This window comes from Salvelinus fontinalis, chromosome 13 (genome assembly GCF_029448725.1).
Source record: "Salvelinus fontinalis isolate EN_2023a chromosome 13, ASM2944872v1, whole genome shotgun sequence".
In the NCBI taxonomy this organism is placed as follows: Eukaryota; Metazoa; Chordata; class Actinopteri; order Salmoniformes; family Salmonidae; genus Salvelinus; species Salvelinus fontinalis.
Window position 1 is genome coordinate 48,122,734 of NC_074677.1, and position 22,594 is coordinate 48,145,327.

Genomic DNA, 22,594 nt, shown 5'->3' on the forward strand with positions numbered 1-22,594 from the left:
ATGGTGGATATATTTGTGTCTTGATTGGGCTCTGAGCGCCGACTCAGATTATTGCATGGTGTGCTTTATCCGTAAAGCTTTTTTGAAATTTGACACAGCGGTTGCATTAAGGAGAAGTGCATCTAAAATCCCATGCATAACAGTTGTATCTTTTAGCAATGTTTATTATGAGTATTCCTGTAAATTGATGTGGCTCTCTGCAAAATCAAAGGATGTTTTGGAACTTCTGAACAGAAAGCGCCAATGTAAACTTAGATTTTTGGATATAAATATGAACTTTACCGAACAAAACATACATGTATTGTGTAACATGAAGTCCTACGAGTGTCATCTGATGAAGATCATCAAAGTTTAGTGATTCATTTTATCTCTATTTCTGCTTTTTGTGACTCCTCTCTTTGGCTGGCAAAATGGCTGTGTTATTCTGTGAATAGGCACTCACCTAACATAATCGTTTGGTTTGCTTTCGTCGTAAAGCCTTTTTGAAATCGGACACTGTGGCTAGATTTACAACAAGTGTATCTTTAAAATAGTGTAAAATACATGTATGTTTGAGGAATTTTAATTATGGGATTTCTGTTGTTTTGAATTTGGCGCCCTGCAGTTTCACTGGCTGTTGAAGAGGTGGGACGTTACCGTCTCACGTACTCTAGAGAGGTTTTAACTGCTTTTATGTCAGATCAAAATATCAGTGCTTTAGAGACTGCACAGAGAACTATATCAAAAAGAAACACTTAACTATACATAATTCACTAACTTTGCATTATGTGCATACTTAGGACTCGAAATCGCTTGCAACACAAGTTTCATGCAAAAATCTCCTATTGACTTGGATGATTTATGCAAACCTCTTCATGATTCAGACCATCGTATTTCATAACTATGTTGTTACAGTTATCATTATCTAGTGTTGTTGTTCCCACATCCTAACTCTTCCTTTCTCACCTCGCCCACCTCTCTCTTCCTCTGTCCCTCTACCTCCATGTAGGCCCCTCTCAGTAAGTCAGTCTCCGGGGAGGCAAGGGGAGCAGAAGGGGGATCTGCTATTAGCCGAGGCCAAGCTTCCGCCGGTGTCCCTTACAGAAAAACCGCATGAATTTCACTTCATCTTATATCAAGTTAAGGCAAAATTTCCTTAAAATATGTTTTCCTCCTCACTTGTGAACAGGTGGTGTACATTTAATACATACGAACACATGGTTTCACATGTGAACAGGGTTGGGGAGTAACGGATTCCAAAAAAAACGGTAACTGTAATCTGTTATGTTACCAGCAAAGATATTGTAATGAGATTAAAGATGCTTTTGAAAAACGAAATGATTACTTCAAACATTACTTTTAAATTCAGAAAGGATGTTTACAAAAAAAAACATTTGACACTTCTCTGTTTTCTCAATGACATTCAAATCAGCATCGAAAAAGTCTCAAGTTTAAGTTTGTTCCACCTGAGCGAGTCTGACCACAAGTCAGAGAACACTATGATGACACGTCAGATGTGTTTGATGGATTGTGGGAAAAGAGCACGAAAAGGCTTTTGTAGGCTACAGTCCAAGCTATGTCTTCAAATGGTGCGACTGCTGTCAACATTCAAAGATTATCCAACTTGAATAAACGCTTGGAGGTAAGGATGACAGAAGTGGTGTAGTCTACGGTGATACGGAAATAACTTATTATTGATATCTACATAGTGCATTGATGTGAATCACACTGCTGCTCTCTCATTTAGCTATATGCGCTTTACGGATTGTGGTTGTTGTGGATGCCTGTTCTCAAATCTAAAGGTGTATTTGAACCCAATAATGGTTGAATTCAAGAAGTTTAAGCTGCCTATAAATCTTTGTTTTTGAAACCAGTGGACAGCCAGTGAAAAATGTGCTCTTGCAACCGCTGTATAGTGCGGATCCCAGCCTATGGAATAAAAGCAGGGGTTTTATTGCTGAATCTAATTCATGCTGATAAAAAAAAATCCAGAGGCCTAATGGACACATGCTCAAACTAGCAAACTTGTGATAGACTTAAAGGGGCGATTGCTAAATATATATATTTTAAATATATCATTTATAAGTCCAAAAATGGATGAAACAACCTCATGAACTAACTTCTAACTAAGTTATATTCTTCAAGAATCAATGGTGCAGCTTCATTAAATAGTACCCACAAAACACCAGTCTTAACGTCAACAGTGAAGAGGCGACTCCGGGATGCTGGCCTTCTAGGCAGAGTTGCAAAGAAAAAGCCATATCTCAGTCTGGCCAATAAAAATAAAAGATTAAGATGGGCAAAAGAACACAGACACTGGACAGAGGAACTATGCCTAGAAGGCCAGCATCCCGGAGTCGCCTCTTCACTGTTGACATTGAGACTGGTGTTCTGCGGGTACTGTTTAAGGAAGCTGCCAGTTGAGGACTTGTGAGGCATCTGTTTCTCAAACTAGACACTCTAATGTACTTGTCCTCTTCCTCAGTTGTGCACCGGGGCCTCCCACTCCTCTTTCTATTCTGGTAAGAGCCAGTTTGCGCTGTTCTGTTTAGGGAGTAGTACACAGCATTGTACGAGATCTTCAGTTTCTTGGCAATTTCTCGCATGGAATAGCCTTCATGTCTCAGAAAAAGAATAGACTGACGAGTTTCAGAAGAGAGTCTTTGTTTCTGGCCATTTTGAGCCTGTAATCAAACCCACAAATGCTGATGCTCCAGATACTCAACTAGTCTAAAGAAGGACAGTTTTATTGCTTCTTTAATCAGGACAACAGTTTTCAGCTGTGCTAACATAATTGCAAAATGGTCTTCTAATGATCAATTAGCCTTTTAAACTTGGATTAGCTAACACAACGTGCCATTGGAACACAGGAGTGATGGTTGCTGATAATGGGCCTCTATACGCCTATGTAGAAATTTCATAAAAAATCTGCAATTTACAGCTACAAAAGTAATTTACAACATTAACAATGTCTACACTGTTTTTCTGATCAATTTTATGTTTTTTTAATTAATGGACAAAAAATGTGCTTATCTTTCAAAAACAAGGACATTTCTAAGTGACCCCAAACTTTTGAACGGTAGTGTATGTTTCCATTGATTCTTGAAGAACATAACTTAGAAAGGAGGTTAGTTTAACTTTCACTCTCCATGACAACCCAAAATGAAAGCTTGTTTTACTCCAATGTTTGTAAACACTGTAAATATAAACACACACTGTATAGCTTCATAATATGGTTGTGGTCCCGTGTGGCTCAGTTGGTAGAGCATGGCGCTTGCAACGCCAGGGTTGTGGGTTCAATTCCCACGGGGGGACCAGGGTTCAATTCCCACGGGGGGACCAGGTGGAATATGTATGAACTTTCCAATTTGTAAGTCGCTCTGGATAAGAGCGTCTGCTAAATGACGTAAATGTATGGTTAAAACGTTCATTTGAATATCGTGGATGGTTAAAACTTTCATTTGAATATCGTGGATGGTCGGTCCTTGCATCCATAGCTCTGTCTATTAATCTGAGAGTGGTTACATTTCTCCAGGCCCATCCATCAGCGTTTTACAAAAACAGAGGTGGGGCGACCATTTTGTTATTGTTTCATCTGTGGATTTGCCCTTTAAACAGCTGCATATTATCAAGATATCAAAGTGTCACCAACTCAAAGGGTAACAATAGGCCTATAGCAAATGCAGAATATGGCATTCATTTTTCACAATATAAATAGCACTTTTCAGTAGTGCTCAAAGCATGCCATTACATGAGCGCAGCATTTATTCAACTCGAATCAATGAGCCCAATCAGTCCTCCATGACAACAGAGTATGTCTGGCTAATAAATCCTTAGTTTTGGGCTTATGCTCAGGTAAAATCATTTGGCTAATATATACTTCCATATTTCCAAGTCCTATTCTTGAAGATCAAGGGGTATAACATTTATTGGAATGACTGGAATTCTGATACACTTTGGATTTTGATGTGGCGGCAGGTAGCCTAGAGGTTAGAGCTTTGGACTTGTAACCGAAAGGCTGCAAGATCGAATCCCCGAGCTTACAAGGTAAAAATATCTCGTTCTGCCCCTGAGCAAGGCAGTTAACCCACTGTTCCTAGGCCGTCATTGAAAATAAGAATTTGTTCCTAACTGACTTGCCTAGTTAAATAAAGATATCGTAATATTCTATGTAGTAGAAAGCAATGGGTTAGAAGAAGCCTACATAACAAACCCATAAATAAAATGTAACGTCCAAATATGGCCAGCTATGTAAACATTAACATTGATTTATCCTGCAATAGATGTCGTTCATTTGGTAACATACATTTTTGTCTTCTAATGCCTCTTCAGGGGAAAGTAATCTAAAAGTAATCAGATTATGTTACTGAGTTTGGGTAATCCAAAAATTACATTACTGATTACAATTTTGGACAGGTAACTAGTAACTGTAATGGATTACATTTAGAAAGTAACCTACCCAACTCTTTTGTTTTCACATGCGGGCATTTCAGCTCAACATGTGAAAACACTGATAATGTGATTTCACATGTGCTTTGTTTTTGCAAGGGAATGAAATGCTATGTTTTTTTTAAAGAGTAAGTGGTACGCTGTTCAGCTAAAATAATTTACAAATCTTTAATCAATGACAATATGATTTCATTTGACATGATCACTTAGTGACTTTTCAATATGACCCCACCTGGGATTTGAACTGGATTTGACCATGCTTGTCATTTATGAACATTTTGAACATCTTGGCCATGTTCTGTTATAATCTCCACCCGGCACAGCCAGAAGAGGACTGGCCCCCCCTCATAGCCTGGTTCCTCTCTAGGTTTCTTCCTAGGTTTTGGCCTTTCTAGGGAGTTTTTCCTAGCCACCGTGCTTCTACACCTGCATTGCTTGCTGTTTGGGGTTTTAGGCTGTGTTTCTGTACGGCACTTCGAGATATTAGCTGATGTACGAAGGGCTATGTAAAATAAACTTGATTGATTGATTGATTTGTGGTACGCTGTAGCATGATAATATAATAGTTTTCTTGAGTGTATTTTTAACAGAGCTCAGATTTACTTTGAAGTGCAAAGTGTAGTAATACAGGTGAAATGAGTCATTGACCTGGACATGGTGGTGTAGCAGGATGATTGGAATACTGTGAACCAAGAGGTTGTGTGTTCAAATCCTAGGTGAGGAAATGTAGAATAATAATTACTGTATAAATGAACAAACAACATGTAATCATCTATGTCAAATATCTAAGTTGAAAAAACGGTGTATTTTAATTACAAGCACTTGTATTTTTATCCCAACAACTCATTTTTGTTTGCAGGGCATCACCTGTCAAATCGCAACTGAAAAATATTCACATATGAACATTTGAAAGTTTTTGTGATCACGTGAAAATCCACATGTGAAATATCATCAAGTGTTCCAAAAACACATGGTTTCACATGTGAAATTTCAAGTATGTACCCCTAAAGACACTAGCTACATCCTGTGTAACACCTAGTAATTACACTGTAATTATACAGATTTTACATGTACTCTGTGGTGTACTTATGTGTTTATCCTCCAACTTGAGGATGACACACGTATGGTAGACCCCAGTCAGCGAGGTTGATCTATATCTGATCTGTTTTTGTAAACTCAACCAAGTCATCCCAGATGATACACTTCTGGGGGGCAACTGCTAGCAACAACATTGAATGGAATTTTTGAAGTGTGCATTCACGGCTTGGTAATTAGAGCCTATGTAATCTCGGGACACCCAGCACATCTGTCCACAACAACCCTGTGATAGTTGTTACTGAATCGATTGCAGCTGAGAAGAAACAACACGTTCAATTGGTGAATTTAGTGGAAACTTTCCCATTTTGTAACAAGCATGGTAACAAGCATTCGTTGTTACACCTCAGTAATTACAGACTGCAATTACCACCAATAACTGTACATGCTGTTTTACAGCGCAACTATTAGTTATTACAATTAACTACAATGTGTGTTAGAGTGTAATTACATATGTAAAAACACTGTAACGACGACCCCTTAAAATGAAGTGTTACAGCAGGCAGGGAGGGCAGAGGAGCCACAGTAATAGCCTCCTTTACATCCCGGCCATTCTCCCCTGGTTCTGCCCCATTTACTCTGTTTCTCTACCTCCACCCACACTGCCACGAGGGCTGAGGTAAAGAGCAGTCCTCTCTCTCTCTCCATAGCAGCGGGTGGAAGATAGGGAGAACATCAGAGCTGTCATTCTCAGCGAGCTGAGCTGTCTATTGAAGGCTGCATAGATTGGTACAGTACTTGTAGCTAGAAGACATAGTGAAGTGCACAGCTCTCAGAGAAGGTTCCAACCTCAGGAACACTTTGCTCAACAAGCCAACAAAACAAGTTGGAGGGTGTGTGTTTTCAGTGTATTTCCATGTGCTCACGGCAATCATAATAATCTATCTGGAGACATCTAAACATATTTACCTGTGTGCTACACAGTAGTTTGCAGAAACGCTTTGTAAGTCACCCTGGATAACAATGTCATCTAAATACACATTAATCTCCTACCAGCAGAGGGATGAGTGCAGGGGTGAGGGGGGGGGGGGGGGGGGGGGCATGAAGAAGAGAGGGAGGAAAGAGAGGAAACGGACAGAAAATTTGGTTAAGGGGATCAGAGTGAGTTCCATCACTGGTCCTTTGAAGGCGGGCACTGCACTGTGCTGCCAGGCAAAGGAGGGGGGTGGGGGGGTGGGTGGTAGCGCCAATGGGGAGATAAGAGAGGAGCATTAATCCAACAAACAGGATTAGGTAGTGAGGTGGATGAGAGGTGCTGGGTAGGATGGGTCACTGCCACCCCTGCTCAGCCATTGGGCACAGTGGTAGGGAAGCAGTCCAAGCCATATCAGCAGCACCACACAGGGCTTTCGGGGTGGCCCTGGGGAACATGACACCAGACCAGGCAGAGCCCCGGGCGTTAGCTGGGAGATGTGTGGCCTCTTATTAATGCATCTGTTCTGCATGGTCCCTATCATGACATGGCACAAGCACATGGGTGTTACCCACTGAGTTCTCTCTGCCAGGCCAGACCTCTGTACTCCAGCATCATGGGAGCTACGGCCACACACAGGGACTGAAAGAGATAGAGTCCACCCTACTCACCTCAGAGAACATCATGCACAACCACTGCACTATGCAACATCTGCTATGGAATCAAAATGGCTCAAGTATAGACTTTAAAATCATTCAAGGACACACAGGCATAGCAATCCTTGAACTTGATACAAAGCAGGGGTCCAAAACTATGATCAGAACCATGGACACCAGGGCTTTCCCACACACCCCTCCATATGTTCTTACTAACCTCTTTAACACAGTAAACAGAAACTAGTGTCAGAGAGATATGAAAGGAAACATAGACCATCGGCTCATATTCATGCCAGTGGTGTGATACAGAACAAGAATCTTAATTCCATAGCGTATATTCTAATCAGAGGGAGATGGAAAATGGATCCACTGCTCCCAATTGACTGACTTTATCACCATCACCACAAACTCACAGCAGATCAGCAATCCTCAAAACATCACAGCCTAGAACAGAAGCATTATCTCTTACGCACATGTCAACAGATCCAGAGTCCGTCTGGACTTCTGTGTGACTTACCTCCCTTGTTCCTGTGTCTGCCTGGCGCCCTGCCCTGCAGGCTGACCTCTGGTCCTCCCAGGAGCAGGAAGAGAATCAGAGCTAGTTCACAAGCAGACACACATCCACATCCACACCTGGTCCTAGGTGACATCTCAGGGCTCAGTCTGACACCTGGGTCTCCTCACACACACACTCTGGGTAGTTTCCACTGTGGGACACTACTGTCTCCACCCAGCAGTCTCGCCAATCACAGGGAGGGGAGCATGGGAGATGTGAGTGGGACGGTCCCACTCTGTCTGCTACACCCTCAGTCCCATCCACATCAGTTCCAGTTCCCAGGTGCCTTTACAGACACTTTCATGGTATCCCAAAGTTGATGTTGATAAAGGTCTTTTCCTTTGTTCTTAGTTGGCAGTTGGCTGTTTCTCTTGGGTCTGTCCACCATGCGATGGAGAGACTGTGTCTCCTTGCAGACAAAGCTGCTGTATCCACAATCACATCGTCAGAGAGCTGTAGAAGCGTTGTGCAGTCCCTTTCCAGAGGATCCTCTTAGACAGCACTGCACAGGACAGCTTGAGGACAGAGCTGGCTGAGCAGAGTCACACAGCGTGGAGCTCTCCCTCACGTTCTCTGTTTCACACACATAATCTCTCTCTCTCTCTCTATTTCTCTCTTTCTCTCTGAAGGCTGAAACAGCTGCAGGTAAAGCTGGTGCTGATTATAGTGGTAGTGATGGTGCTGATGGAGACAGTGGTGTTGATGGTGTTCATGGTGGTGAAAGCCTGCTCTTTCACCACCATGTGTTTACTCAGAGGAGACGTCCATGCAGGAGAGGAAAACACACCAGTCCAGAGGTATGAGCGCAGGGGATGGAGAGTGAGAGAATGAGAGAGCGTGTGTGAGTGTGAGAGAGGCACGAGTACAGTGTAACAGTAAAGCGAGCAGTGGAAAGAGAGTGAGAGAGAGATACATGAAGCCAATGGTTGAGACGTGTGGAGGAATGTCAGGTTGGCGCGTGGAGAGAGGAGAGAAGTAACGGAGACGGCTCTAATCCTCACACGCAGGCAGGCAGGCAGCTCTGGAAGCAGCAGTCGATAGAAAAACACTTTCCGAGGAGAGAGATGACAGCTTCACCACGCGGCTATGTCAGCTCAGCGTCATAGATCAGTGTGGAGAGAGTGAGAGAGAGAGAGCAGGGGATATGGAGAGAGGGAGCTGACTTCAGAGAGTCGGGGGGGAAGTAGAGGGATATGGAGGCAAGGACAAGAGAGGAGAGGGAAGGGGGTGGAGAGGGGTGATGTACGTTCCTAGCTATCTCTGGGGTGTGCAAGGTTTTTTCACAACAGTTACAGGAGTTGAGCGAGTGAAATGAATGTTTATCACAAGAAACCCAATTACCCTCTTACACTCTTTACATACAATTACTCTCTTCCTCTCTCTTGCCCTTACACCACCCCTTATCCAAGCATGTCAATTAACAATATGGGATAGCAGATCTTCAGATCAATGTAGCTGCAATAAGAGACACCAGGCTGTCAGAGGTGTCAATGTGTTGTTCCTGGTTATTTGAACCCTGCATGTACACTGAACAAAAATATAAACAAAACAAATTCAAAGATTTTATTGAGTTACTGTTCATATAAGAAAGTCAGTTCATTAGGCCCTAATCTATCGATTTCATATCACTGGGAAAACAGATATGCATCTGTTGGTCACAGATACCCCCCCCAAAAGGTAGTGCCGGTGGATCAGAAAATCAGTCAGTATCCGGTTGGACGTACTGCCAAATTCTCTAATACAACGTTGGTGGAGGCTTGTTGTAGATAAATTAACATTCTATTCTTGGGAAACAGCTCTGGTGGACATTCCTGCAGAAGCATGCCAATTGCATGCGTCCGCAAAAGTTGAGACATCTGTGGCATTGTGCTGTGTGACAAAACCACACAATTTAGTGGCCTTATATTGCTCCCAGCACAAGGTGCACCTGTGTAATGAGCATGCTGTTTAAGCAGCTTCTTGATATGCCACACCTGTCAGGTGGATGGATTATCTTGGCAAAGGTATGTAAAACAGGTGTGTAACCAAATTTGAGAGAAATAAGCTTTTTGTGCGTATGGAACATTTCTGGATCTTTTATTTCAGTTCATGAAACATGGGACCAACACTTTAGATTTTGCTTTATGTTTTTGTTCAGTATAGATAAAAGGAGATGCAAGATTAATGAGGCATGGCCGTGTGCAAATGTGTGTGTGTGTGTGTTAGTGATGCACGGATCAGCTGTTTGTTCACCTGCCTGCAATTGCTAATAACTCATGTTACCACCTGACTGTAAGAGATGAAGTGAAAATCTGAGGCCCGCACTGTACAGTCAGAGATGCCGGTATTCTTTTTTGACATGTTTTCTTCTTATGTTCCAACATTTTGGTAGGCTAGTTGTTTATTAAACTAGTCTATAATTTTCTACCATCATTACTTGTTACCCTAGAAGAGTAAATAAACCGTTGCTCACCAGAAAACGGCATACATCAATAGAATGCTTCAATCTAGTTGACATCAGTAAAGTTTTGCCATCGATAGAATGAATGCTTCAATCTAGATGACATCAGTAAAGTTTTCTCTTTCACCTCTGCTTCTCTTGTGCAGCAAAGATGTTTAGGGACCGGACACACAATGCAATAACATAAAAAAATATATATGGGAAAGATTTTACATGCAAACATTGCAAATGACTTCAGTTTGACAAATTGTAAGTTAATTAAAAAATTTGAAAACGAGCCAACATGTTTCTAGTAAGATATCAGTTTGGCTTGGATGCAAATTTTATGTGGTTGAAAAACTATCAACTTTTATGAAGCTGATAAAGAGACCACCTTTACTGTGTGTGTAGGATGCACAGTCATTGATGTCTTCTAGGTAATTGAAATGCTTCATGGAACCTCATGAGGTGTGTCAATCAATGGCCACTTGAGTCACTATAAGCAATAGGGCGTCGCTGCAATCGTTTTCTCTTAGGTGGGAAGGTCTCACCTGGGCTAAATTATGATCAGTACTGCTTTTCCATAGAGGGAGTTTTCCAACACACATGGTTCCACTATTTACTGCTGTTCCATAGAGGGAGTTTTCCAACACACATGGTTCCACTATTTACTGCTGTTCCATAGAGGGAGTTTTCCAACACACATGGTTCCACTATTTACTGCTGTTCCATAGAGGGAGTTTTCCAACACACATGGTTCCACTATTTACTGCTGTTCCATAGAGGGAGTTTTCCAACACACATGGTTCCACTATTTACTGCTGTTCTATAGAAGGAGTTTTCCAACACACATGGTTCCACTATTTACTGCTGTTCCACAGAAGGAGTTTTCCAACACACATGGTTCCACTATTTACTGCTGTTCTATAGAGGGAGTTTTCCAATACACATGGTTCCACTATTTACTGCTGTTCCACAGAGGGAGTTTTCCAACACACATGGTTCCACTATTTACTGCTGTTCCACAGAGGGAGTTTTCCAACACACATGGTTCCACTATTTACTGCTGTTCCACAGAGGGAGTTTTCCAACACACATGGTTCCACTATTTACTGCTGTTCCAACAACCTGTTATGATCCAGTCCTAATACTGACACACTCATAAGTCACCAAACTAGCTCAAACAAACAACATGTTTGTGCCAGAACCAAGTTAAAGAGGATATCTGCAGGTCAAAAAACAACAAAGCAGGCATGCCACCACTTTTTTGATTAACAATAAATCAATGAGTATCTATCATTAATTTAAAAGTCAAAAAAGTTATAAAGCAATCGCAGATAGTTTCAGAAAGTAAATATACACATACAGGGCACATCAAGTTGAAGTCGGAAGTTTACATACACTTAGGTTGGAGTCATTAAAAGTCATCATTTTTCAACCACTCCACAAATTTCTTTTGAACAAACTATAGTTTTGGCAGGTCGGTTAGGACATCTACTTTGTGCATGACACAAGTCATTTTCCCAACAATTGTTGACAGACAGGTTATTTAACTTATAATTCACTGTATCACAGTTCCAGTGGGTCAGAAGTTTACATACACTAAGTTGACTGTGCCTTTAAACAGCTTGGAAAATTCCAGAAAATTATGTCATGGCTTTAGAAGCTTCTTATAGGCTAATTGACATAATTTGAGTCAATTGGAAATGTACCTGTGGATGTTCAAGGCCTACCTTCAAACTCAGTGCCTCTTTGCTTGACATCATGGGAAAATCAAAATAAATCAGCCAAGACCTCAGAAAAAAATTGTAGACCACCACAGGTCTGGTTCTTCCTTGGGAGCATTTTCCAAACACCTGAAGGTACCACGTTCATCTGTACAAACAATAGTACGCAAGTATAAACACCATGGGACCACGCAGCCGTCACACCACTCAGGAAGAAGACGCGTTCAGTCTGCTAGAGATGTGCCAATCAAAAGTGCAAATCAATCCCAGAACAACAGCAAAGGACCCTGTGAAGATGCTGGAGGAAACAGGTACAAAATGATCTACACTGCTCAAAAAAATAAAGGGAACACTTAAACAACACAATGTAACTCCAAGTCAATCACACTTCTGTGAAATTAAACTGTCCACTTAGGAAGCAACACTGATTGACAATAAATTGCACATGCTGTTGTGCAAATGGAATAGACAAAAGGTGGAAATTATAGGCAATTAGCAAGACACCCCCCAAAACAGGAGTGATTCTGCAGGTGGTGACCACAGACCACTTCTCAGTTCCTATGCTTCCTGGCTGATGTTTTGGTCACTTTTGAATGCTGGCGGTGCTCTCACTCTAGTGGTAGCATGAGACGGAGTCTACAACCCACACAAGTGGCTCAGGTAGTGCAGTTCATCCAGGATGGCACATCAATGCGAACTGTGGCAAAAAGGTTTGCTGTGTCTGTCAGCGTAGTGTCCAGAGCATGGAGGTGCTACCAGGAGACAGGCCAGTACATTAGGAGATGTGGAGGAGGCCGTAGGAGGGCAACAACCCAGCAGCAGGACCGCTACCTCCGCCTTAGTGCAAGGAGGTGCACTGCCAGCGCCCTGCAAAATGACCTCCAGCAGGACACAAATGTGCACGTCAAAAAAATGAGGGTAGTCGTACAAAAGAAGTTATTTAGCGATTGGATAGTCTCAAACAAATCTAACCAATCAGAGTATCAAAGTTGATAACATCATCATGTAGGCCGGTGATATTGATGGTTTCTCTTGAATTGATGGCTTCTACCAATGTGGCTAGATGGAGTACAGCTCCATTTAGTTGTAGTGTAGAGGACAACTGTAGCATTTTAGCTAAGACTAACGCTTTCCTAACCTTAACCTAATTGTCCTAATCTGCGACGTTAATTCTCCTAACCTGCTGCGTTAGTTCTCCTAACCTGTTACAGTATGTACAGTCACTTCTGTCCATAGCTGTCCTCTGTCTAGCCAGAACTGTAGAAGCCATCAGTTCCAAGAAACTATCGCCACACCGGCTCTGGCGCAACAAATCGGTTTACATGATTTAGCAGACGCTCTTATACAGCGTTAGGGTTCAGCATTTCTGGTTATGTGCCTTGCTCAAGGGCACATCGGCAGATTATTTACATAGTCGGCTCTGGGATTCAAACCAGCAACCTTCCGGTTACTGGCCCAACACTCTTAACCGCTAGGCTATCTGCCGTTTCTGGGACCAATCAGAACAGTCAGAATGTGTTCGCATTCCGGAAGTCGTCAGGGAGGGAGGTAAATCCAGACTCCTCATGGAGAAGAAACGTTAATGGCCCTGATGTGGATGGGGAGCCAGGCAACATATACAGTGCATAGGTTGGAAAAGTATTTCATACAGATATGCAGTGAGATCTCTGCTTGAGACAGTGTTGTGACTGTGAGCAGGTTGACAGTTGAAGTAAAACAAGGCATCAGTTACAGCAGGGAGGCACTCAGTGAGACAGTCAGTGAGGGGGAGAGGTTGTCACAGCCGTAGAAGAACATCCACAGGCCTGCTTCTGCACGGTGACAGCAAATTACAGGCAGTCAGGGTTTGGGCACATGTGACAAGAGAGATTCACCCCTCACTGGAAGAGGGGAAGAGGAAAGGGGAAGCTCAGGAACTTGAGGGTAGGTAGCAGGGGTTGGAACCGGTTCAGGGCACATAAACGAAAACCGGAAAAGAATGACATTTTTCGAGGAACATAATCAGAATCTGGAACGAAAGTGATCTGTACTGTTCTGTAACAGAACTGTTATTTTAAAAGCATGGGAATCGGTTAATAACGTTATGGGCATTTTCTTCAGTCGCACTGTCCCTCTGTCACTCAGAAATATATTCTTGTGTCTGCCTGCAAGCTGGAAAAACTTTACCAGTGTGTGAGTGTGTAGGCTACCTATCCCCCCGAAATATATGTTACTGTAGCCTATTGACGACATTACAAGCAGGATTCAGAATACTAGTTAAGGATACCATAGTTATCACATTTCACATTGGATTTATTAAATACAAAAGGTAAGACGTGTTTTTAATTCTGGTGCCGCTCTGCATACACAAGCTTGTTAGCAAGCTAGCTAGCGAGCGAAGGTTAGCTCTGCTCCAACGTTAAGCCAACTCTTGGAAGTTCGAAGACATTCCTTCAAGTTCGGCTTCTATCAAGTTCCTTCACAGAAGTCGCTCCTCTGTAGGTATAATTCTGTGAGCATAATTCAGACATGTCATAACAAGATGCCGGGTGCTTCAAGCCTCCTCCACAACCCTCTCTCTCTCTCCTCCCACCCACAAAATTTGAGTCGCATCTCACACGCTACACTTGTCTGTCCATCACACATGTAGATGACCATAGATTGTCCAAACCATAGCAAGCTGCTCTGTCCGCTGATTGGTGAAGTCATTTAATGTCAAACAAAATGTAAAAAAAATAAGATTGGTGAGCATATAGATCCTCAGAATGACCAAAAAAGGTTTTTATCTTTTGATATTTGAGACAAAGTGTGCTATTTGTATCCCTAATATTGATTATTATGTAATGCACATAATATCCTTTTATTAAATGTCACTCTGCAAATGTTTCAACAATAATTGAGCAGAACGTGTGCCATTACAACTGTACCGGTCACAGGGCTGACCAGTGCATATGCAGCAAAATGAGTTCCAGGCAGGTGCAGCTTTTCAATCTGGGCTCCAGTCCTCAGGGACACAGTGACATTTCACCTCTAACATGGGACTGACTGCCCTTCATACGGAGTCTATTGAAGCCAAGCGGGGTGGGAAATGTAATATCTGATGATTCCCTTTTCCACTGAAGAATGAAAAATTCAAGAGGTACTCATAAAACACCAAGGGGTATCATAGTTTAATCAAGTATTGTTTATTATTGTGGATCTTGGTAAGCGATATATAGCCTATTTTCGTATTAGAACTAGATCATAGCATAATAACCAAACACATTTACCCTGTTTTTCTTAGTGAGACACACATACTGTATTCTTCAAAATCTCTCATCGTCATTGATTATTCATGAACATAATTACATCTTGTCCTCCCCAGAAATACATATATAACATTTATACAGTGGGTGGCAAGTAGTGTGACATACAGTTGCCTTCAGAAAGTATTCACACCCCTTTACTTTTCCCACATTGATTACATTTAGATTTTGAGTCACTGATCTATACACAAAGCGGAATTATGTTTGTAGAGTCAATAAGTGTTCAACCGTTTGTTATGGCAAGCCTAAAGTTCAGGAGTTAAAATGTGCTTAACAAATCGCACAATAAGTTGCATGGACTCATTCCGTGTTCAATAAAATTGTTTTTTGAATGCCTACCCCATCTCTGTAGCCCACACATACCCATTACCTAACGGTCAAACACGGAAATGTTTCCAATTGTTTTTCCACCATTCATTTTATTCATTGTAGATTTTAGAAACACGTTTTTTGTAGGCTTACCCTGGTGTGACGTTTTTGTAGGCTTACCCTGGTGTGACGTTTTTGACAACCATGTAAATCTCTCTCGGACAAGGTGACTTCCGTCAATACATTAGGCTTGATTTACTCTCAGATTCTAAAAACCTAATTAGTGGGAATATCATTTGTTTTTCAACAGGACATTGACCCAACACAAACAGACATCATGCAAGACTACAAATCCCTGCAAGTTCCTGCACATCATCTCTAGTTCACACATTTGCTTTGACACCTAGCTACCTGGATCCAAAACAAAATATATATTGAACATTTACATTTAGTTACATATTTTATTTAACTAATACTTGTCTTATTTATACATTTGGTCTTGTGGCAAAGGGTGGCTATTTGAAGAATCTCAAATATAATTTATATATTTAGATTTGTTTAACTCTTTTTTTGGTTACTACATGATTCCATAGGTGTTATTTCATAGTTTTGTTGTCTTCACAATGTAGAAAATAGTAAAAATAAAGAAAAACCCTTGAATGAGTAGGTGTTCTAAAACCTTTGACCGGTAGTGTATAAGCATTTACATTTAAGTAAACATTAAATTATTTATGAATTAATGACACAAATGTGGTACGTCAAAAGAGCACCAAATGAATTATTATTACTATCTTAGCGCACACATTATTCTGCTTTTCCATTTGAGGTATTAGACCAACACAAATAACACAAAATGTAAAACAGATTTTGTGATGTTGGTGGGTGAGTTAGAATTTGAAAAACTGAATGTTTAAGGTAGGTTTTATGTAAAATACTAGGTCAACTCCAGCAGAATGAGAAACACACTTAACAGACCCAAAACAAGGAAGACATGCCTAAGCTATAGCAACACCCTTCTTGTCAATTTAAGGTCCATGTTGCTGCTGTCAATTGTGAGCAGCACATTTACCACTGCATTCAGTCTGGACCCCAGAATAAGCAGGAGGAGGACAGCATTACACAGGTGAAAAGAAGTAGCAAAAACAGTACACCACAACCCCTTTAAACGTGTTACTGAGTCTAGATGTTATACAAGTGAAGGAAGCAGCATAGGGAAAATGGGTGAAGGTAGGGTGGATTTATAGAGATAAGATGGAGAGTTTCAATGTGTCTGAAGTTGAGGGACCATGGGGAATAAAATGCATAGTGTGGAATGAGGCATAGCTAGAGAGATGGTTGTTCATGGAATAATCAGAAAATGAGTGTGCTTCTGCACCCCTTTTAGGTCTTTGTCACTAATATCCGGCCCATGTCCAGTCATACTCAGGGTCTCAGCTTGTGTCCCGATGACATCATTCCGTCTCAGTTGCAGCATTCAAATCATGGTCATCTTGTGTCTGGGAATCACAACATTAAAGAAGATAAGTGATCACAGCCTTTCCACAAATTGAGCTATAGACAATACAACTTAAGCATTGAGCACAGCATTTTGTTGACAGCAAGGGAGTTTACAGGATAATAGCAGACAATTTTGCCACTCCTATTTTCACATCTTCAATTTAAGCCTACTAGAGAGCGTCTGCCCTCAGGCCTGGAGGGAAGCTAAAGTCATTCCGCTACCCAAGAATAGTAACGCCTTCTTTACTGGCTCAAATAGCCGACCAATCAGCCTGTTACCAACCCTTAGTTAACTTCAAACACTTCAAAATAGTGTTTGACCAGATACAATGCTATTTCTCAGTAAACAAACTGACAACAGAATTTCAGCATGCTTATAGGGAAGGACACTCAACAAGCACAGCACTTACACAAATGACTGATGATCGGCTGAGAGAAATTTATGATACAATTATTGTGGGGGCTGTTTTGTTAGACTTCAGTGTAGCTTTTGACATTATCGATCATAGTCTGCTGCTGGAAAAACGTATGTGTTATGGCTTTACACCCCCTGCTATAATGTGGATAAAGAGTTACTTGTCTAACAGAACACAGAGGGTGTTCTTTAATGGAAGCCTCTCAAAGATAATATGTTTAGGCCCCTTGCTTTTTTCCATTTTTACTAACGACATGCCACTAACTTTGAGTAAAGACAGCGTGTCTATGTATGCGGATGACTCAACAATATAAACGTCAGCTACTACAGCGACTGAAATGACTGCAACACTCAACAAAGAGCTGTAGTTAGTTTCAGAGTGGGTGGCAAGACAAAAAAGTTAGGCTTAAATATTTCTAAAACTTAAAGCATTGAATTTGGAACAAAACACTCACTAAACCCTAAACCTCAACTAAATCTTGTAATAAACCATGTGGAAAATGAGCAAGTTGAGATGACTAAACTGCTTGGAGTAACACTAGATTGTAAACTGTCAAGGTCAAAACGTATTGATGCAGTAGTAGCTAAGATGGGGAGAAGTCTGTCTATAATAAAGCGATGCTCTGCCTTCTTAACAATACTATCAACAAGGCAGGTCCTACAGGCCCTAGTTTTGTCACACCTTGACTACTGTTCAGTCATGTGGTCAGGTGCCACACAAAAGGACTAAGGAAAATTGCAATTGGCTCAGAACAGGGCAGCACGGCTGGCCCTTGGATATACACAGAGAGCTAATATTAATAAATATGCATGACAATCTTTCCTGGCTGAAAGTGGAAGAGAGATTGACTTCATCGCTACTTTTATTTATGAGAGGTATTGACATGTTGAATTCACCGAGCTGTCTGTCTAACTACTGGCACACAGCTCAGACACCCATGCATACCCCACAAGACATGCCACCAGAGGTCTCTTCACAGTCCCCAAGTCCAGCACAGACTATGGGAGGCACACAGTACAACATAGAGCCATGACTACATGGAACTCTATTCCACATCAAGTAACTCATGACAGCAGTAAAATTAGATTTAAAAAACATATTAAAAAAACAGTATATGGAGCAACACACACACACACACACACACACACACACACACACACACACACACACACACGGATTTAGTACTGTAGATTGGTGGTAGTGGTGGAGTAGGGGCCTGAGGGCACACAGTGTGTTGTGAATCTATTGTACAAACTGCCTTAATTTTGCATAATAATTACAAATACAACATACAAATGTCTACTGTGTGTGAATTATGGAAGAATCTTACCCCAGCTGATAGGTCCATTTCAGTGTGTGTGGACACTTAGACCTGCACATCAACCAGTACTGGGACCGCTGGAGACTTGTGATGCTTGCTCTCAAAGTGTTGCTTGAATGTCTTCGGGTTCTGCATCAGTAAAGGTCAAGTACAAAATGGATGAAGTTAACAATCTGTGGCTTAGATTTAATTCAAAGTTGACACAAATGATAAACTAAGCAAAACGATGCAACAAACTACTGCACATATGAACGGCAGTAATACACAGGCCAGTACAATAGCCTACACATGGAGAGGAACCAAAAGGCACATACTGTACCAACCAATACTACTCACCTGACTTCTTAGCAGCCCCCGCCATGGTATCAGTCAACAACTTCAATTTCAACTTGAGAGTTGTACATGCGTTATATATCAATGCCACCCCCCACATCTGAATGGCAGGAGTGTGTATAAGCTTTTGTACCTGCCCAGCCCATACCTGATTACTAATCATAGTCTATCATGTGATTCAGTGAGTTGGTTATTTAAGTCAGGTGTTAGAGCTGGGCTGGGACAAAACCCTTCACACAGTGCAGTGTTCCAGGTTGAAACCACTTACGTAGTTGAGAGGGGATAAGACTCAGGCACACTCATTGGTTCTGGAATAGAGAAGGTGAAAATAAGGTTTGCAATTTATCAAGAATGCCTAGACCTAGCTTCACCATCTAAGTTAGCTAGCTAGTTAACTAGCAAGCTAGATTGTTGGTTTATAAATGCAAAGAAAGCTAAACTTGTTTTTATGAATTTCTAATGAATTTGAATGGCTAGACAAATACAGTAGATGGATAATGTAGCCATCTAGATAGGCTAATCAAATCAAATCAAATCAAGCTCTATTTAAACGGCACATTTCAGACATGGAATGCAACGCAATGTGCTTCACAGGAAAAAAAAGATAAAAAACAATGAAAATAAAAGCTTAAATATTTACTATACACAACAAAGATAAAATAAAAAACTAAATAATGACAAAAACTGAACAACTAAAAAGCATCCTAAGGAAAAGCAAAGCTAAAAACACGTGTTTTAAGGTCCCCTCAGGTTCTCTGGCAGGCTATTCCAGAGGCTGGGGGCATAATCAAATCAGGTCCCCAGAGAGAGAGAAAGAAAGAGAGAGAGAAAGAGAGAATTAGAGAGAGCATACTTAAATTCACACAGGACACCGGATAAGACAGGAGAAGTACTCCAGATAACAGACTGACCCTAGCCCCCCGACACATAAACTACTGCAGCATAAATACTGGAGGCTGAGACAGGAGGGGTCAGGAGACACTGTGGCCCCATCCGATGATACCCCGGACAGGGCCAACCAGGCAGGATATAACCACACCCACTTTGCCAAAGCACAGCCCTCACACCATAATAACTAAAGGCTGCCTCTCAATGCCTGTTGGTTCTACGCTTTGGGATTGTTAAAATACCACTGCCAGAGGACCTGAGGGACCTACTGGGTACATAACTTCAAAGCATGTCTGACATGTATTAGGGTGCACAATCTTTTAAAAACCAATAGAAGAATATTAAAACGAATTCTTAAACTCACAGGCAGCTAGTGCAGAGAACTTAAAACTGGTGTAGTGTGTGCTCTCTGTCTGCTCTTGGTCAGTAGCCGTGCTGCAACATTCTGTCTGTTTTGCAGTTGACCAATGGCTTTCTTGGGTAGACCAGACAGGAGAGCATTACAGGAGTCAAGCCTGCTGTAATAAAAGGGTGGATGAATCTCTCTGTATCAGCCTGAGAGAGAAACAGCCGCACCTTGGTAATGTTCCTCAGGTGCTAAACAGCTATTTTGATCACATTCCAAATGTGTGATTCAAAATTCGGTTCAGAATCTAAAATAACTCCTAGGTTTTTACCTGGTGTTTTATCTTTATTGCCTGTGAATTCAAATGTGCAACCTGATTCTCTCTCTGTGCTTTGACTCCAACAATAAATACCTCGGTCTTGTCTTGATTTAGCTGGAGGTAGTTGTGAGCCATCCAAGTACTTAAATTATTAGTACAGTCTGATCATTTATCAGTGGAGCTAAACTCCTCTGGTGACACAGACATGTAAAGGCTTGTATCATCTGCGTCGCAGTGAAAATCATTGCTGTGCTTTCTGATAACGCTGCAAATGGATAACATATATAAACCGGGCCCAAAATCGAACCTTGTGGAATGCACATGTGATATGTATTTTCTCTGAGTTATGTTTACCATGTTTGCTAGCTAGATAACAGGCGTTGCCCAAGACAGTTCACAGAATTGTCAATTTCAACAACCTTAGCCAATTTATAATGACTACATTTAGCTAACATTAGAAAGTTAATTCAGAGATTCTTACCTTTGCCTCGATTCGGCAGTCTCGTCCAGATCATCATGGCCCTGGTGAGTGACGTGAAGCTTGAGACATGCATTTGTAGTTCTGTATGATAGCCACATTAGCAGTTAATTAGCATTCAATTTTGGAGGGTAAATACTGGTGAATATATTGATAAAAGTCACCTTGTCCGAGAGAGATGTACACGGTTATCAAAACCTACACAAAACACAGCCCTTGTTTGAAGTGTTTCTGAAATCCATAATTAATCAAATGAATGGTGGAAAAATGAGTGGAACCATTTCCGTGTTTGACTGCTAGGTTTTCTGGGTATTATGACTCATAATGTGGTAGAGGTAGACTATTATCTGTAAGGACCCTCAGTCGAGTAATGAATTTCAAGCACATATTCAACCACAAAGACCAGGGAGGTTTTTCAATGTCTCACAAAGAAGGGCACCGATTGGTAGATTTGCGAAAATAAAAACAGCAGACGCTGAATATCTCTTTGAGCATTGTGAAGTTATTAACTAGGCTTTGGATGGTGTGTCAGTACACCCAATTACTACAAAGATACAGGCGTACTTCCTAACTCAATTGCCCGAGAGGAAGGAAACTGCTCAGGGATTTCACCATGAGGCTAATTGTGACTTTAAAACTGTTGTGATATGAGAAGATAGATAGATCAATAACATTATACATTATAGTTACTCCACAATACTAACCTAAAGGACAGTGAATAGAAGGTACCCGGTGCAGATTTTTTTTTATTCCAAAACATGCATCCTGTTTGCAACATTGCACTTAAGTAATACTGCAAAAAATGTGGCAAAGAAATTGTATTTTTGTCCTGAACACAAAGCATTATGCTTGGGGCAAATCTAACACAACACATCACTGAGTATCAGTCTTCATATTTTCATGCATGGTGGTGGCTACATCATGTTATGGGTATGCTTGTCATTGGAAAGGACTAGGGAGTATATTTTTTACAAAAAGAAAGGGAATACAGCTATAAGCACAGGCAATCTCCTAGAGGTTAACCTAGTTCAGTCTGCTTTCCAACAGACACTGGGAGACAAATTCACCTTCAGCAGGACAATAACCTTAAACACAAGGCCAAATCTACACTGGAGTTGCTTACCAAGACGACATTGAATGTTCCTGAGTAGCCTAGTTACAGTTTTGACTTAAATCTGCTTGAAAATCTATGGCAAGACTTGAAAATGGCTGTCTGGCAATGATCAACAATTAACTTGACAGAGCTTGAAGAATTTTCAAATGAATAATGAGCAAATATTGTACAATCCAGGTTTGCAAAGCTCTTGGTGATAGATCGTAAAATAAATTGCACACCCTGCCCCCTAATAGAGTTAAATCCAAATAATGTTATCGACCACAAATCAAAATAATTGTAGCGACCCTGTGTTTATAAACGTGGATATCGACTTTGCCACTTGAGCATGCTTTTGTGGCACAGTCGATGACACGCAGGGCTATGGGCCAGAAGGTCCCAGCCTGTTTTCATTTAATTTTCATTACTATACGATCAGAGCCGGCTGTAGACAATGATCCGCTTGAAGAAAATCAGATTTTCAACATTGATGATGCCCTATTTATAATTATATCA

The 22,594-nt window shown here is 41.2% G+C and overlaps 1 protein-coding gene and 1 long non-coding RNA gene across 4 annotated transcripts in view; both read right to left on the reverse strand.

The window, feature by feature from the left end:
* Nucleotides 1-8,774, reverse strand: part of LOC129868828 (roundabout homolog 2-like) — a 178,262-nt gene extending 169,488 nt beyond the window's left edge. For both annotated transcript variants that reach the window (XM_055943107.1, XM_055943106.1), the window contains exon 1: nucleotides 7,610-8,774. In XM_055943107.1, the coding sequence (XP_055799082.1) occupies nucleotides 7,610-7,742 (133 nt within the window). In that variant the 5' untranslated portion in view covers nucleotides 7,743-8,774. The remainder of the gene's footprint in view (nucleotides 1-7,609) is intronic.
* Nucleotides 8,775-14,934: 6,160 nt separating this feature from the next.
* On the reverse strand, nucleotides 14,935-21,285 carry LOC129868831 (uncharacterized). 2 transcript variants are annotated; one of them, XR_008761822.1, is made up of 5 exons: nucleotides 21,150-21,285; nucleotides 20,989-21,069; nucleotides 19,223-19,262; nucleotides 18,631-18,750; nucleotides 14,935-16,883 (listed from the first exon to the last, which is right to left on the reverse strand). It is a non-coding gene; the product is annotated as an uncharacterized LOC129868831 (long non-coding RNA). The 2 variants fall into 2 exon arrangements; XR_008761820.1 differs by having other exon boundaries at nucleotides 20,989-21,285.
* Nucleotides 21,286-22,594: the final 1,309 nt, after the last annotated feature.